The sequence below is a fragment of the Anolis sagrei genome, chromosome 1 (genome assembly GCF_037176765.1).
Source record: "Anolis sagrei isolate rAnoSag1 chromosome 1, rAnoSag1.mat, whole genome shotgun sequence".
Taxonomy (NCBI): Eukaryota; Metazoa; Chordata; class Lepidosauria; order Squamata; family Dactyloidae; genus Anolis; species Anolis sagrei.
In genome coordinates, this window is record NC_090021.1 from 230,069,226 (window position 1) to 230,094,160 (window position 24,935).

At 42.3% G+C, this 24,935-nt stretch overlaps 2 protein-coding genes across 4 annotated transcripts in view; one reads left to right on the forward strand and one right to left on the reverse strand.

Annotated features, from left to right (window-relative positions):
- The first annotated feature begins 4,940 nt into the window (after window positions 1–4,940).
- On the forward strand, window positions 4,941–23,334 carry LOC132773744 (rac GTPase-activating protein 1-like). Its single transcript, XM_060773192.2, has 16 exons — window positions 4,941–5,176; window positions 7,718–7,920; window positions 8,694–8,818; window positions 10,406–10,478; window positions 11,453–11,494; window positions 11,856–11,933; window positions 13,637–13,781; window positions 14,418–14,593; window positions 14,969–15,124; window positions 15,399–15,494; window positions 15,987–16,188; window positions 17,006–17,111; window positions 20,048–20,180; window positions 21,045–21,156; window positions 21,508–21,614; window positions 22,543–23,334. Exons 1-15 carry the CDS (start codon window positions 5,095–5,097, stop codon window positions 21,594–21,596), a joined length of 1,818 nt encoding a protein of 605 aa, XP_060629175.2. The 5' UTR covers window positions 4,941–5,094; the 3' UTR covers window positions 21,597–21,614; window positions 22,543–23,334.
- Window positions 23,335–23,694: 360 nt separating this feature from the next.
- PRKAG3 (protein kinase AMP-activated non-catalytic subunit gamma 3) overlaps window positions 23,695–24,935 on the reverse strand; it is a 29,775-nt gene continuing 28,534 nt past the window's right edge. For 2 of the 3 annotated variants that reach the window (XM_067460663.1, XM_060773205.2), the window contains one exon: window positions 23,695–24,852. In XM_067460663.1, coding sequence (XP_067316764.1) covers window positions 24,772–24,852 — 81 coding nt within the window. In that variant the 3' untranslated portion in view covers window positions 23,695–24,771. The remainder of the gene's footprint in view (window positions 24,853–24,935) is intronic. The other variant, XR_009631344.2, reaches the window with a different exon arrangement.

The window sequence follows — 24,935 nt, forward strand, 5'->3', positions numbered from 1 at the left end:
CATTGGAACTTCAACTGACTCTTGCTTCTATCACACAGAGGCCATCTCTCTTGTTTGTTTTTTCTATGGTCTCCGATATAAAATCACAAATCCAAAGAGCTGAATTACTTTGAAGTAAACACGGTGGGCAGAGAGCCAATGGTTCCAGCATTGGACAATAAAGACCAGGGTTGGAATCCCTACTTGCTCATAAAAACCCCTTCCAGACCTTGGACAATTCATATTCTGTGGAAAAAACAAAAGCAAGCACTTTCAGGTCAGATTTTGCCAAGAAAATCCTGTGACTGGGTTACCAACTTGAAGGCACACAACAAAAAAAACACAGTGAACAAGCCAAAATAACATTTTTCCAACTTTGTTTTTATTAATTTATTCCCATTAGCCAGTGTCTGTCACTGGCCACATTCTTAAACATATTTGCTGTATATATCTCCTTCATCAATCATGATAATCCTACAATATTCAGACAATATTCTTCAAGAGAGAATGTGGTGTAGTGGTCTCAGCACTGGAGTCCAACTCAGGAGACCCCAGAGTTCTAATCCCTGCGGGGCTTTGGAATGTAGATTTCATTAAATTTGAGCTTGATTGGTTTAGTGCTATGGAATCATGGCAGTTATAGTTTTACAAGGTCTTTGCTGCCAAATGGTGCCAGTGCCTCACAAAACTACAACCCACACAGTTCCATAGCACTGAGCTAGGGCAGTTAAAAGAGTGTCAAACTGCATTAATTCTACAGTTTATCTGCAAGTGTCACACTCTCAACCTCATAGTATTACCCAGGGCTATGATTTTACAAAAACTATACAGACCCTCCTAGAAAACCACAGCTTCTATGTGGCATTTCAAGGCAGGAAAAGTAAATGGAGGAGGCAAAAGAATGGTTTACCTCAAGGCAGCGTTCTTGCACTGACCTTGTTTAACTAAGGTTTAACCACAGCCACCACTCACAAAGAGCTTGGTAAATGCTGATGACCTTGGCCTAACAACACAAGCAAAAGACTTTGAAATGGTCCAAAACAAACTTACTAATGTCCTGAAAGATCTCTCCAGCTATTACAAAATAACCACCTGAAGCTTAGCCCTGCCAATACAGAAGTGTGTGCTTTCCATCTACATAACCGTCAAGCCAACAGTTAATTGAAAATTACTTGGGTAGGCCAAGAGTTCAAACATTGTTTCCATCTTAAACATCTCAGCGTCACCTTCGATTGCACACTAACATTTAGGAAACACTAACATTTAGGAAACCAAGCACAAAGTAGCTGCATGCAATAACATCCTGCAAAAACTTACTAGCAGCACATGGGGAGCAGACCCAAAATTAATAAGAACATCAACCCTGGCCTTGTCTTACTCAACTGCTGAGTATGCCTGTTTGGCGTAAGACTGCCCACGCGAAAAAGGTGAATATATCACTGAACAAAACATGTAGAATAATCAGAAGATGTCTCAAGCCTATGATAGACTATAAACTAGCTGGCATTGCCCCCCCCCCCCCCCCCGATGTGCGATGGGAAGTTGCTGCTAACTGTTAGAGAAATAAGGTTGAACCCTGTGAAAGCCGTCCACGTCCCACAGAGGAAGAACTGTTTTAAAGCTACAGACAATAAGATTGCTGTTACCCGTTTTTGGTCTAAAAAAAATTAGCCACTTGTGTTCCCTCAATTTTATCAGTTTTATACTAATTTATTTATGCAATGCTTTTGATACTAATAAATAAAAGCCCTGGAGAACCTTATGAAGAGACCCAACATCAATCCTTCAGGCAGAGCACAGTGTGCACCACTAACAACAAGGAGAGTAGCACACCAGGAGCAGCTGGAAGGAAATGAAACAGGAGAGTTTCCCAGGTGAGATTTTTGCCTGAGATAATTTGCTGAAGGTACAGGTGAAAAGAGGCACCTTACTGGGAAATCTTACCACAGAAAAACAGGACCTGGAACTAGCAGGAAGAATATAAAAAGAAACAAAGGGTAAAGTAACTTTATGCCATTCTGAAACGCTGGATCCAAAAAATTAGTATGATAGAAATGTGCGAGAGGGCGTAATAAGGTATTCTAAAAGTGTTATGGTTGTTTTTTGTTTTGTCCAGGCTTTGATTTATCAAGCACTAGCTATGCCCTGCCACGCGTTGCTGTGGCCTATAGTAAAACTTATCAAAGTTGAGGTAGATATCTGGACTATTATGAAAGAGAGGTCCCTACCTATTCCTTCCCCCCTTTTCCTCCCCCTTTCTCTCCTTTCTTCCTTCTCTACCTCTTTCTTTCTTTCACTACTTGGTTTCATCCTTCTCTCTTTCCTTCATTCCCTCCCCCTTCCTTCCTTTGCCTTTCTTCCCTCCCTGTTTGCTTCCTTCTTTCACTTTTTATTTCCTTTTATTTTACCACCATCATAACAATAACAATAATGCAATACATTGCCTCTGGGACCTGGGACCTCTCCCATTCCCCCTAAAAGGGTCTCATAGGAACAATAGCATAATAATAATAATAATAATAATAATAATAATAATAATAATAATAGAAATAACAACCTTTACCCGCCACGTGTTGCTGTGGCCAATCTTCCCTGTTCCTCTCCTTCTTTCCCTCCTTCCTTCCTTCCTTCCTTCCTTCCTTCCTTCCTTCCTTCCTTCCTTCCTTCCTTCCTTCCCTCCCTCCCATCTTTCCTTCTCCTCTTCTTTCTCTATCTCTTTCCTTCCTTCCTTCCCCCTTTTTCTTTCTTTTCTGCTGTCTCTCTTTTCTTTCCTTCCATCTTTCCTTTTCTTTCCTTTTCTTCTTCCTCTAACTTTCCTTCCTTCCCCCTTTTTCTTTCTTTTCTGCTGTCTCTCTTTTCTTTCCTTCCATCTTTCCTTTTCTTTCCTTTTCTTCTTCCTTCTTTCTCTAACTTTCCTTCCTTCCCCATTTTTCTTTACCTCCCTTTCTCTTCCTTCCTTCTTTCCTTCCTTCCTGTCTTTCCTAGATTTTGACAGGGCGGGAAGGGGCGGGGTGGGGTTTGGAGGTGGCGTGAAGTAAAAGGAGGTAAGATTGGGGTGGGGGAGTGATGGAGCATGGGGTTGCGTGTGTGTGTGCAGCGGCGGGGGGAGTGATGGAGTGTGGGGTTGCGTGTGTGTGTGCAGCGGCGGGGGGAGTGATGGAGCGTGGGGTTGCGTGTGTGTGTGCGGCAGCGGGGGGAGTGGGGTTGCGTGTGTGCGTGTGGCGGCGGGGGGAGTGATGGAGCGTGGGGCTGCGTGTGTGTGTGTGCGGCGGCGGGGGGAGTGGGGTTGCGTGTGTGCGTGCGGCGGGGGGAGTGATGGAGTGTGGGGTTGTGTGTGTGTGTGCGGCAGGGGGTGTGTGTGTGCGGGAAGCGGCGCGACGGGGCTTGGAGTGGGCATGATTTCCGCAGAGGGAACGTTGGCCAGAAGGCCATGTGCGCGCGCCAGGGAACTTGCGGCTGGACACCAATGCGCATGCTCAGTTGTTTTGCCGTTTTGTGAGTGTGTTGTTGTGTTGTTTTTCATTTTGAGTAGATATGTTTGTACCTTGTGGGTTGTGTTATGGGCATGGGAATTTTGGTTAAGTTTCGTTGGGGGGTTTTTGAGTTTTGTTTCCTCGTTGGATGCCCCTAACAAATTTATATATATAGATGGAAGGGCTGGTATGCTTTGAAAACTCATGACTGGGCAAGCAAGTGGACCTACACTGTAAAACGAATGCAGCTTGACACCACTTGCAACTGGCATGGCTCAAGGCTATACAGTACTGGGAGTTGCAGTTTTACAAGCTCTTCTCTGCCAAAGAGTGCGGGTGCCTCACCAAACTAGAACACCCAGGATCCCAATAGTATTGAGCCACTGCAGTCAAGCTATATTATTTCTACATCCTCCTTGTGCATCAGCATGAAAGCAAAAGGCTGGGTTTAAAGGGCGCCAGCAGCTTCCCTCCCCCCCTTCTCTACTGACCCCCACAAATCTTCGGTGCCGGAAGTGCTTTGTGTGAGTGGGAGGATGCTAGATAAGAGGGGGCCTCTCAAGGAGGCAAAGGGGCACTCTGTATTCTTCATTACATAATTGTTTAGCATATGCAGAAGATGAATTCTTGGGGCTCAGCTGAACTTTGTTTTCTGCTTAATGTTAATGTCCCAGTCCAGAAGCACTTTATTAGAATTAAGATTGCTGCACATTGCACACTGCACTTACCCTATAATCCTTACATATCACCTGTCACATCAGCACTTTTAATCCTGTACCCATTACTCTGGCCCGGCCCAGTTTTATAGTGTCTTGACGTATTGTTTATTGCTTGTTGTTTAATATTGCTTTAACTGTTTTTAATTTGCTTTAGGTGTTGTATTGTTATGTTGTGTTTTGAGGCCTTGGCATTTGTAAGCCGCGTCGAGTCCTTCGGGAGATGCTAGCGGGGTGCAAATAAAGATAATAATAATAATAATAATAATAATAATAATAATAATAATAATAATAATGATGATGATGATGTTAGGGAAACTGCAAAAGAGCAGAGTATTTAAAAATGCAAAACAGGAAACTTAACCAAGCAGTTAGCTCATAGCAAGCAGAAAGTGTAGTGCTGTGGCTGTAAAAGAATTCTTGAGCTTTAGGAGGCAAAGATTTAGAGTTCGATCCTTAAAGTTCCAAAGGGTTTATTTAAAAATGTATAAGAACTACATTTCTTGATAGAAAAGAATTACCGGTAGGTCTAAACTTCTCTCTAACTCCATTACTTCTAGGGTTCAAAAAAAGGGGGGGGGACTCTAAATACTACATTTTCTCAATCACACAGAGTGTACAGAGGTCTGAATGAAAAGGTGGTAAAAGAAGACGTGTGACCATGAGGTCTTAAAACTAAAGGACATGCATCCCAAAGAAATGCAATTCTAAGTTATCAATTAGTATGGGAGAGAAAGAGGGAGAGAAAACAGATACATCAACAGACATTCAAGAGGGTGGGATTCCTTCAGCCCAGCCTAATGCTATCTAGTTGTTTTCATTGAGAACTGCAGACTTGAGCAGTGCATGGTTGAATTCCAACACTTAATTCCTCTTGACATTGAAAAGGTTTTTGTTTATCTGCAATCCAATGTATTTTTAGCAGGATGAATCGTCTGGGGCCTCAACTTATGCAGCGTTTGGACCAACTCTTGGAGTTTGCAGATTTCAACAGCAATATTGAGTTAGGTAGGTTGACAAAAGGTCTGTCCCCCTTTCTTCATCTTTGACACTGGAACCAAAGGTCTGTCAATATGCCACAACTTGTTCCCTCCTTCCTCAACACTCCTCACCATAAACATCACATTTTTCAGACTTTAATAATTCACCTAATACAGGATGGGCCAAAAGTCATAAAAGAGTTTTAATAGCTCTTTTTTGTTTTGTTTTTAATTTACAAAACCATAGCATGAAGTGTGTGTGTGTGTGTGTGTACAATTACATTAGATGTAAAATCTTTTCAAAAAACATTTTCAGAAAGTTGTCAAAACACCAGCATTCAGTTTGTTTTCAGACCAGAGGTTTTCACATGTTGTTTTAGAAAGTGTTATCTTGAGGTTCAGCTCATCATTTTGTTGGATTCATCTCAGGCCAAGTACTAGGGATCTCAAAAAAATATATTATTCTATATATTATGTCAAAAGTGAATTGAGGGCACAGTTTTAATGTATTTAAAATGCAAAGTTTAAAACTTGGCATTATACTAAATGTCCATTGACCAGAAAATGGACACTTGGAATGCCTCTGGTGTGGCTGTAAGAAGGTCCTCCTTTGTGTATATGGCAGGGCTCAGGCTACATTGTAGTAAGTGGTCTGTGGTTTGCTCTTCTCCACACTCGCATGTCATGGACTCCACTTTGTAACCCATTGTTTAAGATTGGCTCTGCATCTTGTGGTGCCAGAGCGCAGTCTCTTCAGCACCTTCCAAATTGCCCAGTCTTCTGTTTGTCCAGGAGGGAGTTTCTCATCCAGTCTCAACCACTGATTGAGGTTCTGGGTTTTAGCCTGCCACTTTTGGACTCTCATTTGCTGAGGTGTTCCTGCGAGTATCTCTGTAGATTTTAGAAAGCTATTTCTTGATTTAAGACATCAGCATGCTGGCCAGAGATGTCAATGCCTTGGCCCTTTCATTACTGGCTGCTATTTCCCAGCGTGTGTCAGGTGGTGCAATACCACCTAAACAGTATAATTTCTCCAGTGATGTAGGACATAGACATCCTGTGATAATCCAGCATGTCTCATTAAGAGCCACATCCACTGTTTTAATGTGGTGAGATATGCTCCATACTGGGCATGCTTACTCAGCAGCAGAGTAGCAAAGTGCAAGGGCAGATGTCTTCACTGTGTCTAGTTGTGATCCCCAGGTTGTGCCAGTCAGCTTTCGTATGATATTGTTTCTAGCACCCACTTTTTGCTTGATAGTGAAGCAGTGATTCTTATAAGTCAGAGCATGGTCCAGAGTGACTCCCGGGTTTTTTTGGTGTGCTGCAATGCTCCAGTGGGATTCCTTCCCAGGTAATCCTCAAAGCTCAAGGTGCTTGTCTATTCTTAAGATGAAAAGCACATGTCTGTGTTTTAGATGGATTAGGAAACAGCTGGTTTTCCCTGCAATGGGCAGTAAGAGCACCTAAAGTTTCTGAGAGCTTCTGTTCAATCAATTCAAAGCTCCCTGCTTGAGTAGCGAAACTCTTTGTCCCTTCTGGCAGTGGCTGATCATTTGTGTAAATGTTAAACATTGATGGAGCAGGCACACTCCCCTGAGGCAGCCCATTCTTCTGTTTGCGCCATCTGCTTCTCTGACCCTGGAACTCAACAAAAAAAAGCTCCTGTTTTGTAGCAGATTTCCTTTGAAGTGGGTGAGGTGGTAGTCCTTTGTGATATTTTTTTCTCAGGAAAAGGCAATGCTTTGCATTGTCATAAGCTGCTGACAGGTCTATGAAGGGAGCTCCTGTAATCTGCTGCCTTTCAAAACCAAATTCTATGTGCTGAGTCAGGTTCAAAACTTGTGATGTGCAGCTTTTGCCTTTCCTCTGGAATCATACATGGGTCTTTCCCCTCCATAATTCTATGCAAACTTTTCTCCAGAAAATGTCAGATTACAATTCCCATCATGCATAGTCATTGGTGAGAGATAATGGAAGCTGTAGCCCAACAACATCTGAAGGATGGAAGTTTTCCCCCTCCTCATCTAAAAAAGTACCTCTACACCATTCTCTTTTTTTCTCTTTGAGTTTTTTGTGCATCTTCAAGTCACTTCTGATTTATGGTGACTCTGCTAAGATGAACAGCGTTTTCTTGGAAAATTTTATTCAGAGAGGACTTGCTCTTGCCTTTGAGGCCAAGAGAGTGAAATTTGCCCAAACTACAGGAAAACGGGGTCCCACTTAAACATTCGGAGGAACTTCCTAACTGTAAGCTGTTTGGCAGTAGAAGCCTCACAGTTCTGTGGAATCTCATTTGGAGGTTTTAAAACAGAGGCTGGATGGCCATCTGTCAGGAGTGTTTTCATTGTATGTTTCTGCAGTTCAGGGTATTGGACTTTGTGGCCCTGGAGGTCTTTTCTAGTTCTATAATTTTATGATCACCCAATAGATTTTCACAGCAGCCCAGGAATTTGAACCAAGTCTCCCAGTGTTCTAGTCCAACACTCAAACCACTGCACCATGCTGGCTGTCATAGAGATTCCTTATTCTCAAATCCTGATGCAAAACTTCTGCCTACTTCCCCTAGAATATCTTCAGATCACTCGATGTCTTGAGGTGATGCGCCAGCGGTGCTTTCGACTAGATCGTGACTTGAAGGAATTGCGAGAGCAGCTGCAGCGGTCTGAATTTGAGCGTTCAGGGCTGGAGGTGAAGTTGAAACATGCCCGCAACCAGGTGGAGGTGGAGATGAAGAAAAGGCATGGGGCAGAAGCCGAACTAGAAAAGCAGGTGCTAAAGGAGTAGCAGAAGGAGAACCATAGTGGTAGAGCCAGAATAAGGATGAACAGCACACTTTCTATCCGGTGATGAATGTTGAGGAGAAAACTGTCTAGATCTTAAATGTATTGTCGAAGGCTTTCATGGCTGGAATCACTGGGTTGTTGTAGGTGTTTTCGGGCTATAAGGCCATGTTCTAGAGGCATTCTCTCCTGACGTTTTGCCTGCATCTATGGCAGGCATCACAACTTCTAATACAATTGGATCTTTTTTCATCTCTTTCATGGCTCACCCTTTCTCAGCACAACATCTTTATTTCTTGTTCCCTCTTCTTAACTTTTCCCTTTGAAACCTCATTTTCCTCCAACTTATCCTGCTCCTTCCCTTTAGAGCTCTCTGCAGCAAGTTTGCATGACTGCACAGCTTCTAGAACAGACTATATCTGATGCCTTCTAGTTTGTTAGGCCATGAGCTTGATCAGTCAGAAACTGAAGGGCACTATAAGAGGGTTTCACGAGACCAGTTGCTCTTTTTGTAATGGTGAGGCTGCGAACCATATTTTAGTTCTTGCAGACGACTGATGGTCCACAGACCACAGGTTGGGAACTACTGTCATAGACTTAGCATGGGGATTTGGTTAACCAGTTAAAATTCATGAGTAAACCAGAGGGTTTTTTTAACCTGAAAATTTGGGAGGGAGGTAAAACACATACACGGCTACAAGCCGGTTACAAGGCAGTTCTGTTGTATTCTTAACTCTAAAAACCTCTCATCATCCCCAACAGGAGCGCAAGCTGAAGCTTATCTATGCCTATCTGATGACTGATTCAAAGACTTCTCTTCTCGGTGAAGATCAGTGTTCCAGCCACAGTACCCTGCTGCCTGGCAAACGTTGTATGCCGGGGGAAGTGTGAGTTTACCAAAGACCACAGCTTAGAAATGTTACTTTAGGAGATTAAAACTCCTGGCATTCTCAAAGGATTCTAGGAATTGTAGCCTATAAATGTAATGTAAACTCTAATTTAAAAATCCGATCCTGTAGCCTCTCTAAGCAACAAAATTGTGGGAACAAGTTATTAGGAAAAAAAATGTCTCCTGTATAGATATAGAAACAGATATATTTCTACCCATCTTATAACCAAAATGTATTTTGGCTGTTGATATGACAGAGATGGCATTTTCAGTACTGGTACTCAATCAGAGCCCTGCCCAATGAGGCTCCTCTGTGTGGCCTTATTACAGTTGTTTAATTTCCACACAATTCCCATTGACATATAATGGATTTGTAAACGACCAGCATGCAAATTAAAAATTACTACTTCATCACATTAGAGAATGAATCCACTTGAAATCCGTTTTCTGCCTCCTGCAGAATTCTGGGGTTTGTTGAAGGCTCCTCCTTAAACTACAAACCCCAGAATTCTGCAGGAGGCAGAAACTGGATTTCAAGTGGATTCGTTCTCTAGTGAGATGAGGTCAATTGAGTAGCCAATAGATTATCTGTACATGTGGCAAAATAACATCATGTGACTTTCCTTTGATCTAAACTCCTGCCAGTGCAGGAATTTACTGCTAAAACCCATCAGATATGTCCACCTAAGCTCTGTTCACAATCCTCCAATGAAGGAGTATTTTTCACCTTCGGAGGTGTCAGTGAGCTCTTGCTATCCTATTTAGTTGGAATCCCCTTTCTATTAATGGGAATCTGCACCATCTTCTACTTCTCAGCCTTTGCATATTTAAAGATAACTCATTTGTTCACTTTGTATAGTGGTTTCCACAAAGGAAATTTGTCATGCTTCAACCAATGTGTCTGCCTTATATTGTATATCTAAGCCCAGCATTATCTACTGCTGTATTTCTCAAGCTCTGGTCTGTTCTAGACTTCGTCCTAGAAGCCTTAAGGCTTTGGGGAGTAGAAGTCCAAAAACATATTTGGCAATCATGGTGGCAGGAGCACTCCAGGCTGTCAGTCAAAGATATCTCAAATCACCTGATCCCTTTAGATCAGTGGTCCCCAGGTGTTTTGGCCTACAACTCCCAGAAATCCCAGCCAGTTTACCAGCTGTTAGAATTTCTGGGAGTTGAAGGCCAAAACATCTGAGGACCCACAGGTTGAGAACCACTGCTTTAGACGAAGTTGTTAGGTTTTCAAATGGTGGTCTCCTGCAAACAAAGTGGCTCCTTTGGTCTTGATTGAGGTCACCAGGAATCCATATACAGACTTTCTAAGGCAATTATATTAATCTTTGTAGAAAGTATTAAAAAGTATTCATAGTTAGTGCCTTTTTGTCATCATTATCCAACATTCATAGTGCCCTTGAAAAGTAAGGAGCTGAACAAAATACCACTTTCCTAGCATATTGGGTGGATACTTGGAAATGTTGTTGATGGCTGTTTGAAGAGGAGACTCCGTAAGATGGGCTAGGATGAAGTGATTAAAATAATACCAGGTAAATGTTCATTACTGACTCATTTTGTTATTCTTAATGATTAGATTATCTGCAGTGGAAGAACTTGGCGCCTCGATTTTGTCTGACATCAGCTTTGACCGCTCAGATGAGGAAATAGTAAGTATCCATCTACATAGGTTTGTTATGGAAGAACCAAAAAGGCTTTGAGCATGAGTCACAGTGTAATTGGGTTTGTGAGCAGACCTGGAAGAAACATCAAGGATCCATTCCCTTCACTTGTTAAAATTATTTTCAGTAGGTAGGAATATCCAGCAAAAGTGTTGGATGGGTTTCCACCTTTTGAATGATATTTGTAGAGACATAAAAAATGATGGTTTAATGTTTTGCTTCCAGTTGCATGGCACTAGGTAATTTTCTTATAGATATACAAACATTTCAATAGATTTAGACAGTGTGGAGGATCTGTGGCTACCATGGCCGCAATAACTGTTGCACAGGGAATCAAGGCTTACCTTATGTCTAAGCTCTTTTGGGCAGAAGAAATCAAGGGATCAATTCTCCATATTGAAAATACATTGAGCCAAATAGACAACCCCCACATTCCAGAAATTATCTTATGAATCTTTTTGAGAATTTGATATGCATTTCAGGTAATTAACAAATATGAAAGGAAGGGGGTATTCCTTATAAAAACAAACATGTTTTGGGGGGGAATTGCTTAGTTACAGAAAGGAGGGGAAATGAAAGTCATGTGTTCAGCCCTGAATGCTGAAGGAAGTGTGAGACATAAATATATTAAATAAGAATACATCAGAGTGTTCTGTAGATATAACAACAATAATAATAACAATAATAATAATAATAATAATACTTTATTTGTATCCTGCCCTATCTCCCCAAAGTGACTCAGGGCGGTTTCCAACATGTAAGGAAAATATTCAATTGCTGGAAAGAAACCATACAGACAATTACATCAAGATAAACACATTCAGCAATATCATACAACCTGATTAAACCTAAGTGACAAAATAACAACTGGAAACATCATAAAATACACAAAAAATAATCCCTGCTAAAATAAATTTCAAGCTTGCGTCTCAGGTTTCTCCTCCTTTTCTTTTACCCCCAAGGACCGTGGCATAATAAGGCCTCTCAAAAGCAGAGCCAGACGGGTAAGTAGATGATATTAGAGGATATCTAATGCTACTTATTGTACACTTGCTCCTTTTTTCCTGAACTGAAACACCCTCCATACCATGACGTTCTGTGGCTTTCACAGACATTTGTTTCCCCAGAGGTCACTGATGATAGAGAAAAACAGACGTTTGTGTCCACTTGTAATTTTAAGTTAAACTTCATGCTCTAAAGTACACAAAAATCTTGTTATCTGGATCCAGCCATCAACTTTGCTCTGCTTTCTCAATATTCTGTTGGTTGGAAAGAGTAACAAACATTTCAATGGAGCGTTCCCATTCCTGGCCAGAATTACATGGGATCCCTCCTCTTCTTGCTTTCACCTCTTTTTGTCCTCAGCGCTCCTCCCTGGCACCTCTCATTCAACCAATTTTGGCAGTCAAGCGGACAAGGCCATCTGTTTCCCCTTCTTCCAATGTAAGTATCTGTCAGTGCCTTGCATTTGTGGGGGAGTGAGATGACCCAGAGTGTTTGGCCTTGCCCATGATGATATTACAAACTCAGCTGAGGGTGCATCTACACTGTAAAATTAATACCTTATACAGTGTAGATGCAGCCTTAGACATTTCTCATGCAAAGTTATGACATAGTAATGGAGCCCTTGGTGGCTCAGTGGGTTAAACCCTTGTGCCGGCAGGACTGAAGACTGACAGGTCGCAGGTTTGAATCCGGAGAGAGCGTGGATGAGCTCCCTCTATCAGCTCCAGCTCCTCATGTGGGGACATGAAAGAAGCCTCCCACAAGGATGATAAACCAGCAAAACATCTGGGCGTCCCCTGAGCAACGTCCTTGCAGACAGCCAATTCTCTCACACCAGAAGCGACTTGCAGTTTCTCAAGTTGCTCCTGACACGACAAAAAATGACGTAGTAATGATACAGTGCAAGAACGCATGTGTTCATGTGATGTGTCAAATAAGACATTAAGGTGTCAGGTGCTGGGTAGTTGGAGAAGGCTGCCATGGTTGGTAAAGTTAAGTGACCATTTGTAAATCTATGTTAGCTTCAGTCTCATTTTAAAGAAGTCGTATAAGAATGCATAGCTCTATTTTTCAATACAAGACAACTCTATGTAACAAAATTTGAAAATTTTCTTTCCTGGTTTGAAAGTGTTATTTCCTGTTTAATTGTGCAATACTTACTTTGAAAATAGTTGTTATACTCAAGAAACTTTTTATGTGGCTACCACTAATTATATTGGGCTTTTTTGATCATGTCAGGAGCGACTTGAGAAACTGCAACTCTCTTCTGGTGTGGGATAATTGGTTGTCTGCAAGGATGTTACCTAGGAGCCCCCAGTGGCGCAATGGGTTAAACCCCTGTGCCGGCAGGACTGAAGACCAACAGGTTGCAGGTTCGAATCCGGGGAGAGCACAGATGAGCTCCCTCTATCAGCTCCAGCTCCCCATGTGGAGACATGAGAGAAGCTTCCCACAAGGATGGTAAAACATCATAAACTCCTGCACTGTATCTAGTTTTACTCTTGCTTGACCATTACCTAATGTCAGATGAGGCAGGAAATGGATAGTGAGTTGCAAAGAAGTTTCTCATAGCAATACCTTTATGGAGCAAGCCAAAAGACACAAAATACATCATGATAGCTTTAAAAACTCAAAAAGGCTTGTTCATGAAGCAATATAGTAAAATGGCATGCAGGCTTGTGGTCACAATCTCTCCCTTCTTGACTTGAGATACTAGAGGAAATATAGAAATGTTTCCTTCCCCTGCATGCCATATACCATCTTTGCATACTAAAAAAGCTCATGAGCATTGAAAGCATGATGTATTTGGGGCTTTTTCATTGGCCCGGTAATGTTATTCTCACAAGAAGAAGCTTGAATGGGCAGTTGTTTTGGAACTGAAAAGATGGATAATTAAGAAGTTATTCAGCACAGCAGCAGAGGGAGATAGAGCATTCAAAGATTTAAGTAGACTTCTTTGAGTCCCCTTGAGTCACCTTCGGGTTTGAGAAAGTTGAGATAGAAATATCGTAAATAAATAAATAAATTGTAAATAAATTATTTGGTGATACAGATTCTTCTCTGAATTATTGATTTCTTGCTAGAAAGTACATATTGCAAATATTGCACAACAAAATTATTAGCAAATGCCACTTTTTTAGTGTCCTCCTCTTAAGTCTTCCCAAGTCAATGGGATGCCTGTGGTTACCCTGAAATCTGGAGTTATTGCTGAAAACAGTTTGGTGCCAGTTGCTGCAACATCCCGTGGCCGTTCTCAACCAAACCGTTGGGACTCCACAAACTCAGGTGCCACTTTCATTTTCAATTTGGAAATAATAGCCAAAACGATTATGGCAGGGTGCAACCTTAAAAGTGTAGGGATGGGTTAATCATAAAGATTGTGGGGCTTTGTTAGAAGTGACAGGTTGTTAAGCACCATAGTGTTAAGTGAGAAGTGATGGGTTAACCCTGAACTGCAAGTGACCTTCTACTATTGTAAATTATGAGTTGTCTTTTAGGAGTTGTGAATGGTTCAACAGAGATTTCACTTAGGAAGTTCTCTCTTCCCAAGATCTAGCATTTAAAAGTAGCCTTATGGGAAACATTCAATTTCTTTCACCTGAGCATTCTTGGAGGTGTGGTCCTGAGTTTTGCACCTCTGGCACTCGAGGGCCATCCTTCTGTTCTCTATCACTATATTTCCAAACTCAGTGAGTTCTCTGTATTTTCATAACCAGAATTGCTGGACAAACTCATATCCACAGAGCAAATCACATCTACTCATTTCCATGGCAGTATGTCTTACAAGTGAAAGTCTACACCAAGATAGATCAACTAGTCCAAGAATGTGGCAATGCATGTTGGGAGATGCAAGGTAGAATAGTGACAAAATTGACATACCCATTTTTTGTTCTTTCCCGAGTCTGGTTGTTCTCTCTACAGATCCTATGACAATCCAGGACAGGACTGAGGATTCACCTGGATGTAGCACTCGGGCTGGGAATAACATCATTGACATAGGAACTGGGGCTAAACAAAGGAGTATTCAAGAAACTGTCACTCCACCTCTGCCTCAAGAAATACCCACATCCCAACAGCACCACTTTACTTCCAAGATGGTAACAGTACCTAAGTGCTGAGGATCTGGAGGGCTTGGGATAATAACTGAAGAAAGAGAAATCGGAACCACCGAACTCCATGGTGGCAACCATCATCTTCCCTCAGTAATGCTTCCAGGTGGTACATTCTCTGCCGGGGGAGCAATTCCAAGAGTTCTTCATGGAAGATGGTCTGTATCACCTGTGCCTGGGGTAGAGAGGACAGATGTACTCTAGGATACATTTCCCCAAAGTGGGCAGCTAAAGTCTACTCAGAATATTATTTTGGGTACAAAGCTAGGCTGGATTTCAGTGAAGTGGCCAGGCAGAGGGTACCTGATTGTTTTCCCCCTCTTCAATCTTTGTTAATTCCCTCTATTCTGTTCCTCACCTAAGGTGATCCGCTTGGAGTGTTGTGCAGTTTGCAAATCCCGACTACGTTTCGGAAAAACAGCTCTCAAATGTCGTCGTTGTCAAATCCAGGTGCATCCTGAGTGCAAAGAACGCTGCCTGGTTCTGTGTACACCTGGTGCCAGTCCCACAACAAGAGAGGTGGGCGTGGAATTTAAGTGTGAGCATGGGGAATGCAAAGCTTGTTTAATTATAATTATTTGGCTTGCTGGCTTTTCTGAGTGTGCGAGCAATTCTGATGATATGTAGAACTGGAGCATAACTTGGAGAAATTATTTTGTGGGGATGCAATTCCCAGAATCCCCCCAACTGGGATCCCCACTGGAAGCTATAATCCCATTTGTTTTCTTTTACTTTGAATAGAAGTTATTCTCAATACTCCTCCAAAACTCTGCTGCCTTTTTTTCTCCTTCAGGGCACTCTGGCTTATTTTGCACCCCCCACACCACCTCTGGTGCCCCCTATAGTGATTCAATGTGTGAATCAAGTCGAAAAACGTGGCCTGCGGGTGGTAAGTGAAAAGAATTTGCAGCTTATGCGGGTGCATGAAAGGTTCCCTGGGCCACATTTAAGATATCCAAGTTGACTCTTCCAACCAAAACTAATTTTCCTTCTGTTTTACTCTTTTTTCTTATGTCACAATTAAGTCATTCGATAGCTTGTTTTGGCTGTCACTTACACAATCCAGTAATTTTAGACTCCAGGTATAATACATTTATATCTTCTGTATAAACTGGAGGTATACTTTTCCATGGGAATGCATATAATAACTTTATTTTTCTACCCCGCCATCATCTCCCCGAAGGGACTCAGGGCAGCTTACATATGGGACATATTATTTTTAACTAGTACTTTCCTTGGAGAATTGATACAGTAATATTGAGTGTGGTGGAGATCCCAAAACATCTTTGGCCATCACTTGTTTATTATTCATCTTGGCAATTCCAGGCCAACACTGTATACCTCATTGGTGCTTTTCTGTCATTTTGTTCCTCAACTGCAGACCGGACTGTATAGAGTGCCAGGTGCTGAGCATCATGTTCGGGAATGGAAAAACAAACTGCTAATATCCCAGAGATCACTCCCTTCTCTTGATCATGTCACTGATGTGAATGTGATCTGTGGCATTCTCAAGGACTTCTTGAGGAATCTGAAGGAGCCCCTTGTTACCTTCTGCCTGCATTCTGCCTTCCTGCATGCTGCAGGTGAGCTAAGAGAGATCTGCAAGAGAAAATGGCCATTCTGCGGTGATACATCCCTGGAGCAGGGCAAGGGAAGCGTGGTCTCCATATTGTTTCTGTTTATAGTTGAGAAGAATGCCTCAGGATGCCTGCTTGAGTGATTCCTATAATTTTGTTCATTGTTTTTGCTTAGAATCATAGAGTTGGAAGAGACCTCATGGGCCATGCAGTCCAACCCCCTGCCAAGAAGCAGGACAATCACATTCAAAGCACCCCCAACAGATGGCCATCCAGCCTCTGTTTAAAAGAAGGAGCTCCCACCACACACCGGGGCAGAGAGTTCCACTGCTGAACAGCTCTCACAGTCAGGAAGTTCTTCCTAATGTTCAGATGGAATCTGCTTTCTTGTAGTTTGAAGCCATTGTTCTGCATCCTAGTCTCCAGGGCAGCAGAAAACAAGCTTTCTCCCTCCTCCATATGACTTCCTCTCCTCCTCTCAGAGGAGACATGGCTATCATGTCTCCTCTCAGCCTTCTCTTCTGCAGGCAAAACATGCCCAGCTCTTTAAGCTGCTCCTCATAGGGCTTGTTCTCCAGACCCTTGATCGTTTTAGTCACCCTTCTCTGGACACATTCCAGCTTGTCAATATCTGGAATGTGTCCAGAGGAGGATGACTAAAATGATCAAGGGTCTGGAGAACATGCTTCCTGTAAAATGACCAAGCAATAGTACATATTGTCATTGCAACCCATAACTGATTCTGTCCTTATTCCTGGAGAACCTCTTATAAGAGGTATGCAGGCTACGTATCTTACTTGTATCTCACTTTCTGTCCACGCAGAAATTCCAGATGATCCTTCCCGTAATACTGCTCTCTGCAATGTTGTGATGAAACTTCCTATGACCAATAGGGACACACTGGCTTTTCTCATGCTCCATCTGCACAGGTGAGGCGTTAATGAGCATGGCTTTAGGCCCAATTCTGGAACCTGGAAAGGATCTTGTCAACCATCTAAACTCATTAAAGGCATTTCAGAGTAAGAACATTCCCAACTCATGGCTCCCTGATCTGTGCTTAGAGACCTCCAGCAAGGGAAGGATTCCACCGCCAGTCTAGATCGTTGGTCTTAGACATAAAAAAAAATTGGGAAGAGTTGCTTTTTTGGGTGATTGGAAACATCTGGGAGTTGCAATGCAAAATAACCCAACTTTTCCAAGCATACTTAAAAGTCTGAGACACAAGCTTATTCATAACTTTCCCCATCTTTATGAATACTCTTGCCTGATGAAAGCAAAAAGCATAGCGTGTACATGAACTGCAGTAACAAATACTTTCACAGTGACTCAGTTGTATGGATGAGGCCTAGTACAATGGTGAATTGTGCACCATTTTAAAGACAAAGGCCTAGCTTGGCTGTGTAGCTTCATTTCATTTTATCAGAGATGCACATTATTCTCTCGTGAAGCATTTTCCCTTTGGCCTACATCCTTCTGCACAATGTATGTGACATTTGTTCTCATCCTGTTGCTTTTGAAAAGTGCTGACACCCATTTCTTGGTGTTCAAGTGCGTGTGTCATAGACATGTTCTCTTTTTGCACAAGAAGTGTCATGTCAGAACTAGTAATATCTCTTACTAGTGTTCTTTTCTTTTGTAGTTTCTTAAAAAAACTATTTTGAAATCAGTGTTATGTTCAGAACATGTTAGGTCAGAATCTTGTCAGTAACATATGCACATATCTGTGGCTTTGTCATGGAAATACATTTTTCCTGGAGTACCAGGTTTTGTTTTGTAGTCTTTCAGACAATGTTCAAAATCCCCTTTCCCTCATGGCTGTGAAGCCATAGGAGGGGCCACTGCTACGAACTGGTGGTGCATCTCCAAGGGGCCACTGCTATTAGGAGGGGCCACTGCTACTAACTGGCAAATCCATCTCCAAGGGGAACAGGAGGAGTACTTCTTCCTATATGTGAACAGAAAACAGACCTGCTTTCTTCATCTTCTGAGATAAGATCTGGTTCATCAATAGATGAATTGTCCCACTATCATGAGAAGCAGCAGCAACTCCTCCCAGGGTTTGACTACTGCAAGAGGGAGGGTTGGGATGGTGGACGAAGGGGTAAAGCTTTTGCTTTGTTCAAAAAAAGACATAAGCAGCTGGACATGGAGCTCCTTGTTTTAGGATGCCAGCTTTAATTGATAAATTGATAGATTGTGTTATACCTTAATTTTAGAAGTTATGTTATGATTTTTTCGAAAATCCTGGGTTATTATTTTTTCTTATTTATGTATTGTTTGTTGTATTCAGGCATTGAATGTTTGACTTTTTGTGATTGGAATCTGCCCTGAGTCCCTTCGAGGAGATAAGGTGGAATGTAAATAAAGTTGTTGTTGTTATTATTATTATTATTATTATTATTATTATTATTTGAAACAAGATGAGTCCACAGCAGACAAGCTCACTCTGCTGACTGTTGTATTGGATCACACGCCAGACACTTCCCAAGCATTTGGGACTGTGTGATGTATTGGCTATTATTATTATTATTATTATTATTATTATTATTATTATTATTGTGTCAGTAAAATAATAATAATAATAATAATAATAATAATAATAATAATAATAATAATAATACATCACACAGTCCCAAATGCTTGGGAAGTGTTCAGCTTGTGATTTTGTGATATGTTTGCTGTGACATACTGTGTTTTTCTGTCAGTAAAACAATAATAATAATAATATTGTCGAAGGCTTTCATGGCTGGAATCACTAGGTTCTTGTGGGTTTTTTCGGGCTATAGGGCCATGTTCTAGAGGCATTTCTCCTGACGTTTTGCCTGCATCTATGGCAAGCATCCTCAGAGGTAGTGAGGTCTGTTGGAAATAGGACAATGTCCTATTGTCCTAATTCCAACAGACCTCACTACCTCTGAGAATGCTTGCCATAGATGCAGGCGAAACGTCAGGAGAAATGCCTCTAGAACATGGCCCTATAGCCCGAAAAAAACCCACAAGAATCTAATAATAATAATAACTTTATTTTTGTATCCCGCCACCATCTCTCTGAAGGGGCTCGGGTGGCTTACATGAGGACAAGCCCAAACAAAAATTAAATATAACACAATAAAATTATACAATGTAAACAACCTTTGGCTCTCCAAATGTTTTGGAGAACAACAGTCATAAGTATTTCTAGGACATGCTTGCAAAACCTGCAGCCCTCCAGTTTTGGCCTCCAGCTCCCAGAAGCACTAGCCAGCTTGTCCAGTGGCCAGGAATTCTGGGAGTTGGGGGCCAAAACAGCTGGAGAGCCACAAGTTGTGCAGGTCTGTTCTAGGAGTTGAAGTCCAAACCTCCTTATCCAACATAAAAAAACAAATAATTCAAATACCTGTGGTATCCTGGAAAGGATACATTCAGTCTTGTTAACTAGCCAGGGATGTCATCAAGTCACTATCTTTCCCAACCTGGCAGCATAAATATGATGGTGAGACCAAGAGAAAGCTTTTTCCCAGTGTTACTTACTTGACACATTATGCATCACTAGCATCGGCAAAGGTTAAACTGGTTGGATTATGGGAATTGTGGTATAACTCAACCAAAGGATGTCAGGGAAATTGCTTTTGGTTTCCAGTCTTTAATGAGGAACAGGAGGGACCTCCAGATGTTTTGGACTTCTGTTCTTAGAAGCATGACTGATTTAAAGAATTATCTGAAATACAAGGAGGAGCAAAGATTCCCGACCTTTGGTTGTGGCCCAAAGTTCATTATGTGGCTGGCATGAATGTTTGTTGCTAGCCCTGAAGTAATGTCCTGCTCTTCTATGCAGGATGGTTCTTGTTGTACCTGTTGAATCCATGGGTCCTTTCTCCATCCCCAGGATTATACGAAGCCCTGAATGTCGTATGGATCAGGATAACCTGGCACGGATCTTTGGACCAACATTGGTAGGACACAGTACCCCCAATCCTACCCCACTCACCATCATGAAAGACACACCGCGCCAATGCCAGGTAACAGAAGTGTCATGTTTGTTGCATATGTTCACACTCTTAATTTCTTCCAGTCGTCTACAGGTTCATAGGAATGGACATACAGTGTTTGCTCTGTACATTAAGAAAATACTTGGGACTTTTCTGGTCCTGGTTTTGCTTCTGCTGCAATTGGCAGGACAGAGCCTGTTTTCTTGAGCCTGGAACCACTCTACTACTACTGGGAAGGAGAACAGCAAGAATGCCTGAAAACCTATTAAAATCCTGCTTAGTAGCCTGCTGGTTTCTGAGACTTCATCAAGCCCTTCACACAGATGTTACCTTTTTGCAAACACCTTAACTGCCAGGAACAAGGTTTTTTTTTAAAAAAAAAAAGCAAACATAGGCAACTACACAAGGAATGCATGCCAGTTTTCACCCATGTATGTTTGATCAGAAGTTGCATCACTTCTGGCCATAATGTAATTCCTTATCTCCATGTAAAAGTCTCCCTCAATTTAAGATCTTTAAGGTAAAGCTTCATCTCAGTCCCACTGCCATCATAGATATGCTTGACAAGGATAGGTAGCCACTTGCTGGACTAGCTCCCGTTCAGCACTGACATCATAACCTATTACAGGAGATGATGGCAGTTTCATTTCATCAGGTTTAAATATCTTCTTACAATAGCCTTGATCTATTTTTCCCATGTTTGTATTTTTTAAATACTTTTAGCCCAGACAAGTTATGTGTAGTCTTATAAACAGAGTCCATGCAAAAAGGAGGGTGAGGTACAGATAACCCCAGCCTGAAAGTATTCGTCAAGTGCCAGCTGATGGAAGTGAGCAAAAAAAAAAAAAAGAATTCCGTGGGAGATTGTAGTGAAAGACTAATTTCTTCCCACAGGTAGTTTCAAGCCTTTTGGCATTGCCACTCAAATTTTGGCAACAGTTTGTGGGAGAAGAGCAGGAAAATATGGTACCCTCAGTGCAACAGAGTAATGGAGTGAATGTGCAAGGTATGTTGCATTTGATATTTGGGGAAGAAGAAACTACAGGAGATGCCATCTGAACATTACGAAGAACTTCCTAACTTTGAGAGTTGTTCAGCAGTGGAACTCTCTGCCCCAAAGAGTGGTGGAGGCGCCTTCTGTGGAAGCTTTGAAACAGAGGCTGGAGGGCCATCTCTTGGTGGTGCTTTGAACAGAATTTCCCTGCTTCTTGGCAGGGGGTGGGACTGGATGGCCCATGAGATCTCTTCCAATTCTATGATTCTATGATTCTCTGAAAAGTGGAAAGGGACATACTTTGTTCAGTGCTAGTGACCCTAAAAATGGGTCTAATCCTGCTCTCCGCTTCTCCCCCCACAGAGCAACTTTGTAGTCATCTCTCCTCTCCTAAAAAGAATTCACCCATTCAGAAGATTCCAGTAAGTGGCTGTCTCCCCAGCAAGATATGACTACACTCTCCCGCTTTTGTAAGTAATATACAAAATGGGCTAGTAGCAACATAGTACTGCATTGTCACAGGGATGGATTTATTGGGGGCAGATAAAAAAAACTGTTTTCCCCATAGTCACCTAGGGATGTGAGAGCTGGATGATAGGGAAGGCTGAGTGAAGGAAGATAGATGCTTTTGAACTGTGGTGTTGGAGGAAAGTTCTGAGAGTGCCTTGGACAGCGAGAAGATCCAACCAGTCCTTACGTCAGGAAATAAAGCCCGACTGCTCATTGGAGGGAAGAATAGTAGAGGAAAAGATGAAGTACTTTGGCCACATCATGAGAAGACAGGAAAGCTTAGAGAAGACAATTATGCTGGGGAAAATAGAAGGAAAAAGGAAGAGGGGCCAACTAAGGGCAAGATGGATGGATGGCATTCTTGAAGTGACTGGATTGACCTTGAAGGAGCTGGGGGGAGGGGGGTGATGGCCGATAGGGAGCTCTGGCACGAACTGGTCCATGAGGTCACGAAGAGTCGGAAACGACTGAATGAATGAACAACATCAAAAACTGTCACCAGGTCGGAAAATTAGCATACAATCCAACCTTTCTCCGAGGTGAGGATGTCACCTTTACCTGTTGGATAGGATCCTAGCCTGTTTCTGTCTGCCATGAGCTCTTATTGCCAAAGTAATGGTTGGAGGGGCTAGCCAACCATGACATTAGGCTGTGAGAGGCAATAATCTTGGATAGAAGATACTTTGTGGTATGGGGGGCAGACAGTAGTCCCCTGCCATCAGAGCTGGATGCTCCAGTCAGCCTACCCTACAACTTGCATAGCCAGCATTGCAGTAAGATTTAACTATCTGCCCAACCAGCTTCTCTAGATGGAATGGGGAAGGTGGGTGCCATCTTGACCCCCATTTCAGATGGACTTGGTGATCGTATAATTTTGTCCCCTACTAGATAAAGCTCCTCCATTTTTGTCTACAAGGAATGATCCCTGGACCAAGAAGACAGGGAAAACCCTTCCACTTCCACAGTAAAGAGGCTACTTGTTCCACCTGCCACCAAGAACTGTGCTGTTATACCTACTACATGTTATGATGTATCTGCTTTCCCTTTTCACCTTCCAGGAAATCTCCAGTCCTTGGAGTAGTGTCCTTCCAGAGCAGGGCGAGATGTGTTACTTCATCTCTTGAAAGTAGCTTATCCTTGATCATCTTCTCAGATCTGGTCTTACTACACCTCCAATAAGCAAGAGTTCTCAGAAGAGCAAAACCCTTACCTTTGATGTATTGGGAAGGGTGATAAAACTGTACCCAGGGCAATGAGTATACATACAGGCTGCCATTCATACCTGACACTGTGAGATTTGAGGCTTGGGTGTTCTGGGGTCATTTTCTTGGGAACTGGGCAGCTGGCCGAAAGGAGAGTTACATATGCACAACCACTACCATTTTTGATCCATTACTCATTGTAAAAATATAGTAGTGTCATGTAATGGTGAAAAGGAAAAGGGATAAATGAGTTTTCCAGTAATTGCTGTCATTTCACTCATAAGAAGCTGTTGGAAGGGGGAAACAGCAGCTGGTTTATCCAAGACTGCTGGGCTGCAATTCGACTATTGACTATGCTGTCTAGTCCTAATGAGAGTTGTAGTCCAGCCACTTTAAAATAAAACACTTTGGATGCATTATTCTTTGTAAAATATATTAAGAGGCTTCTGCAATCTTAATAAACAAGATCAAACTATTAGTCTGACCGTGTCTTCTCAACAGTTATGTCCAACACTGACCCTGGGCTTTCCCATACCAGATAATGGCTCCTACCTGCACTGTGTGCTTTCAGCTGTTTTCCAGTGCATGCTCCTTCTGGTCTCTTTTCTGAGACACACTGTTCCTTGTTATATAAACATAGCAGAAATGCCAGCTGGACTAGGAATTCCAACTTTGAGGAAGCTCAAGAGTCATCATTGTGTGTTGAAAGTGGAAGTACAAAATGTATATTGAAAGAAAGGAAGATTGTTTAGATATCTGCAATAACCCCTCCCTGCATTGGAATGATAAGTACCTTGCAGTGACCAAAGCAGCCATCATAGTCTGTAATCATGTAGAGTTATTTGTGTCTTAATATGAAAATTTAATGAACAGAAAATAAGAGAACAAGCACTGAAAGTGTACCCATTCCTGATTCAAGATCCCACCATTATAAACTCTGTTGGAAACATATTACCTACCTTCTAGCACAGGGATGGGGAACTTGAAAATTTTCTGGTATTGGGACTACTACAAAACTTATCATCCCTACCTACTGGCCTCAAGCCTTGAACTGCTGTGAGCCAGGTTCCCTGTGATACAAATATACAAAAAAACATGGCATTGGCTATTGTTGCAGGATTGCCCTCTGTGATATTCTTGTATTACAGGTCTCAGGAACTCTAGTCCAGAATAGAATTGCAGTCCAACAGAGGTTGAAAAGGCCAGAGATTTCCTGCCCCATACTGGTCTAGTAACAAGAGGAAATGCATTTTGAGAGGGGCTTAGCAGTTTACAAACATCCAGTGCCTACCTCTCTTGTAAAATGAATTACTCCTCTCACTATTGCTGACTTGATGAAACATGAAGGAAAAAAACAATGAATTTGCTCATTTGTTACTCAGTCTTGTACTGGAGGCAGCTCTGAAGAACCTGCCTTCCCCCCCCCCCCCCCCGCCCCTCCAAAATAGGATAGACAAATGGGGGAAATCTTCCTCTGTGGTCAAGCAATGGGATCTGCTTTAAACAAATCAGCTGCCTCTGGCTGCTACTTGAGCTTTCCTTTGAGAAGGTGAGTAGCCTTAATTGCTCTTGGATCCAAAGCAGTAGCATCATTTCAAACAAATGGCTTAGGCTGAAGTAAGGTGGCTTTGAAGCAAGTTGGAGTCCTACGTACACCCAGGCACATCATCTCCTGTCAGCAGTGGGCTAGTGAAAGAGGCAAGGGACAACAGGTGAAGTGGCCAGCGAAGACCAGCAGTCTCTCCTCTCTGTAGCAAGCTTGCTAGCAGAACACTGTAGTATGTTGAAGGGGATGAACCTCTTCCAACAGTGCCGAAGTCCAAATTCTCCCCCTCTCCCATTTTACCCCTCCTTCTCTTGCCTTCATTCGCCATTGTCCTGCATGGATAAGCCCCACCTTGTCTGGCTCCCCTGCTTAAGAGACACGGTGGCAGTAACCCCAGGTGCTGGGTAGAAAGTGGTCTTTCCCATCATCAGAGTGAATAGCGGTCGATGCCTGTAGAAAGGAATAAACAATGAGTTATAATGGGCATGGAACCTGGTCTCTGCATCTGAGGAGAATCAATGTTGCCTTCCTAA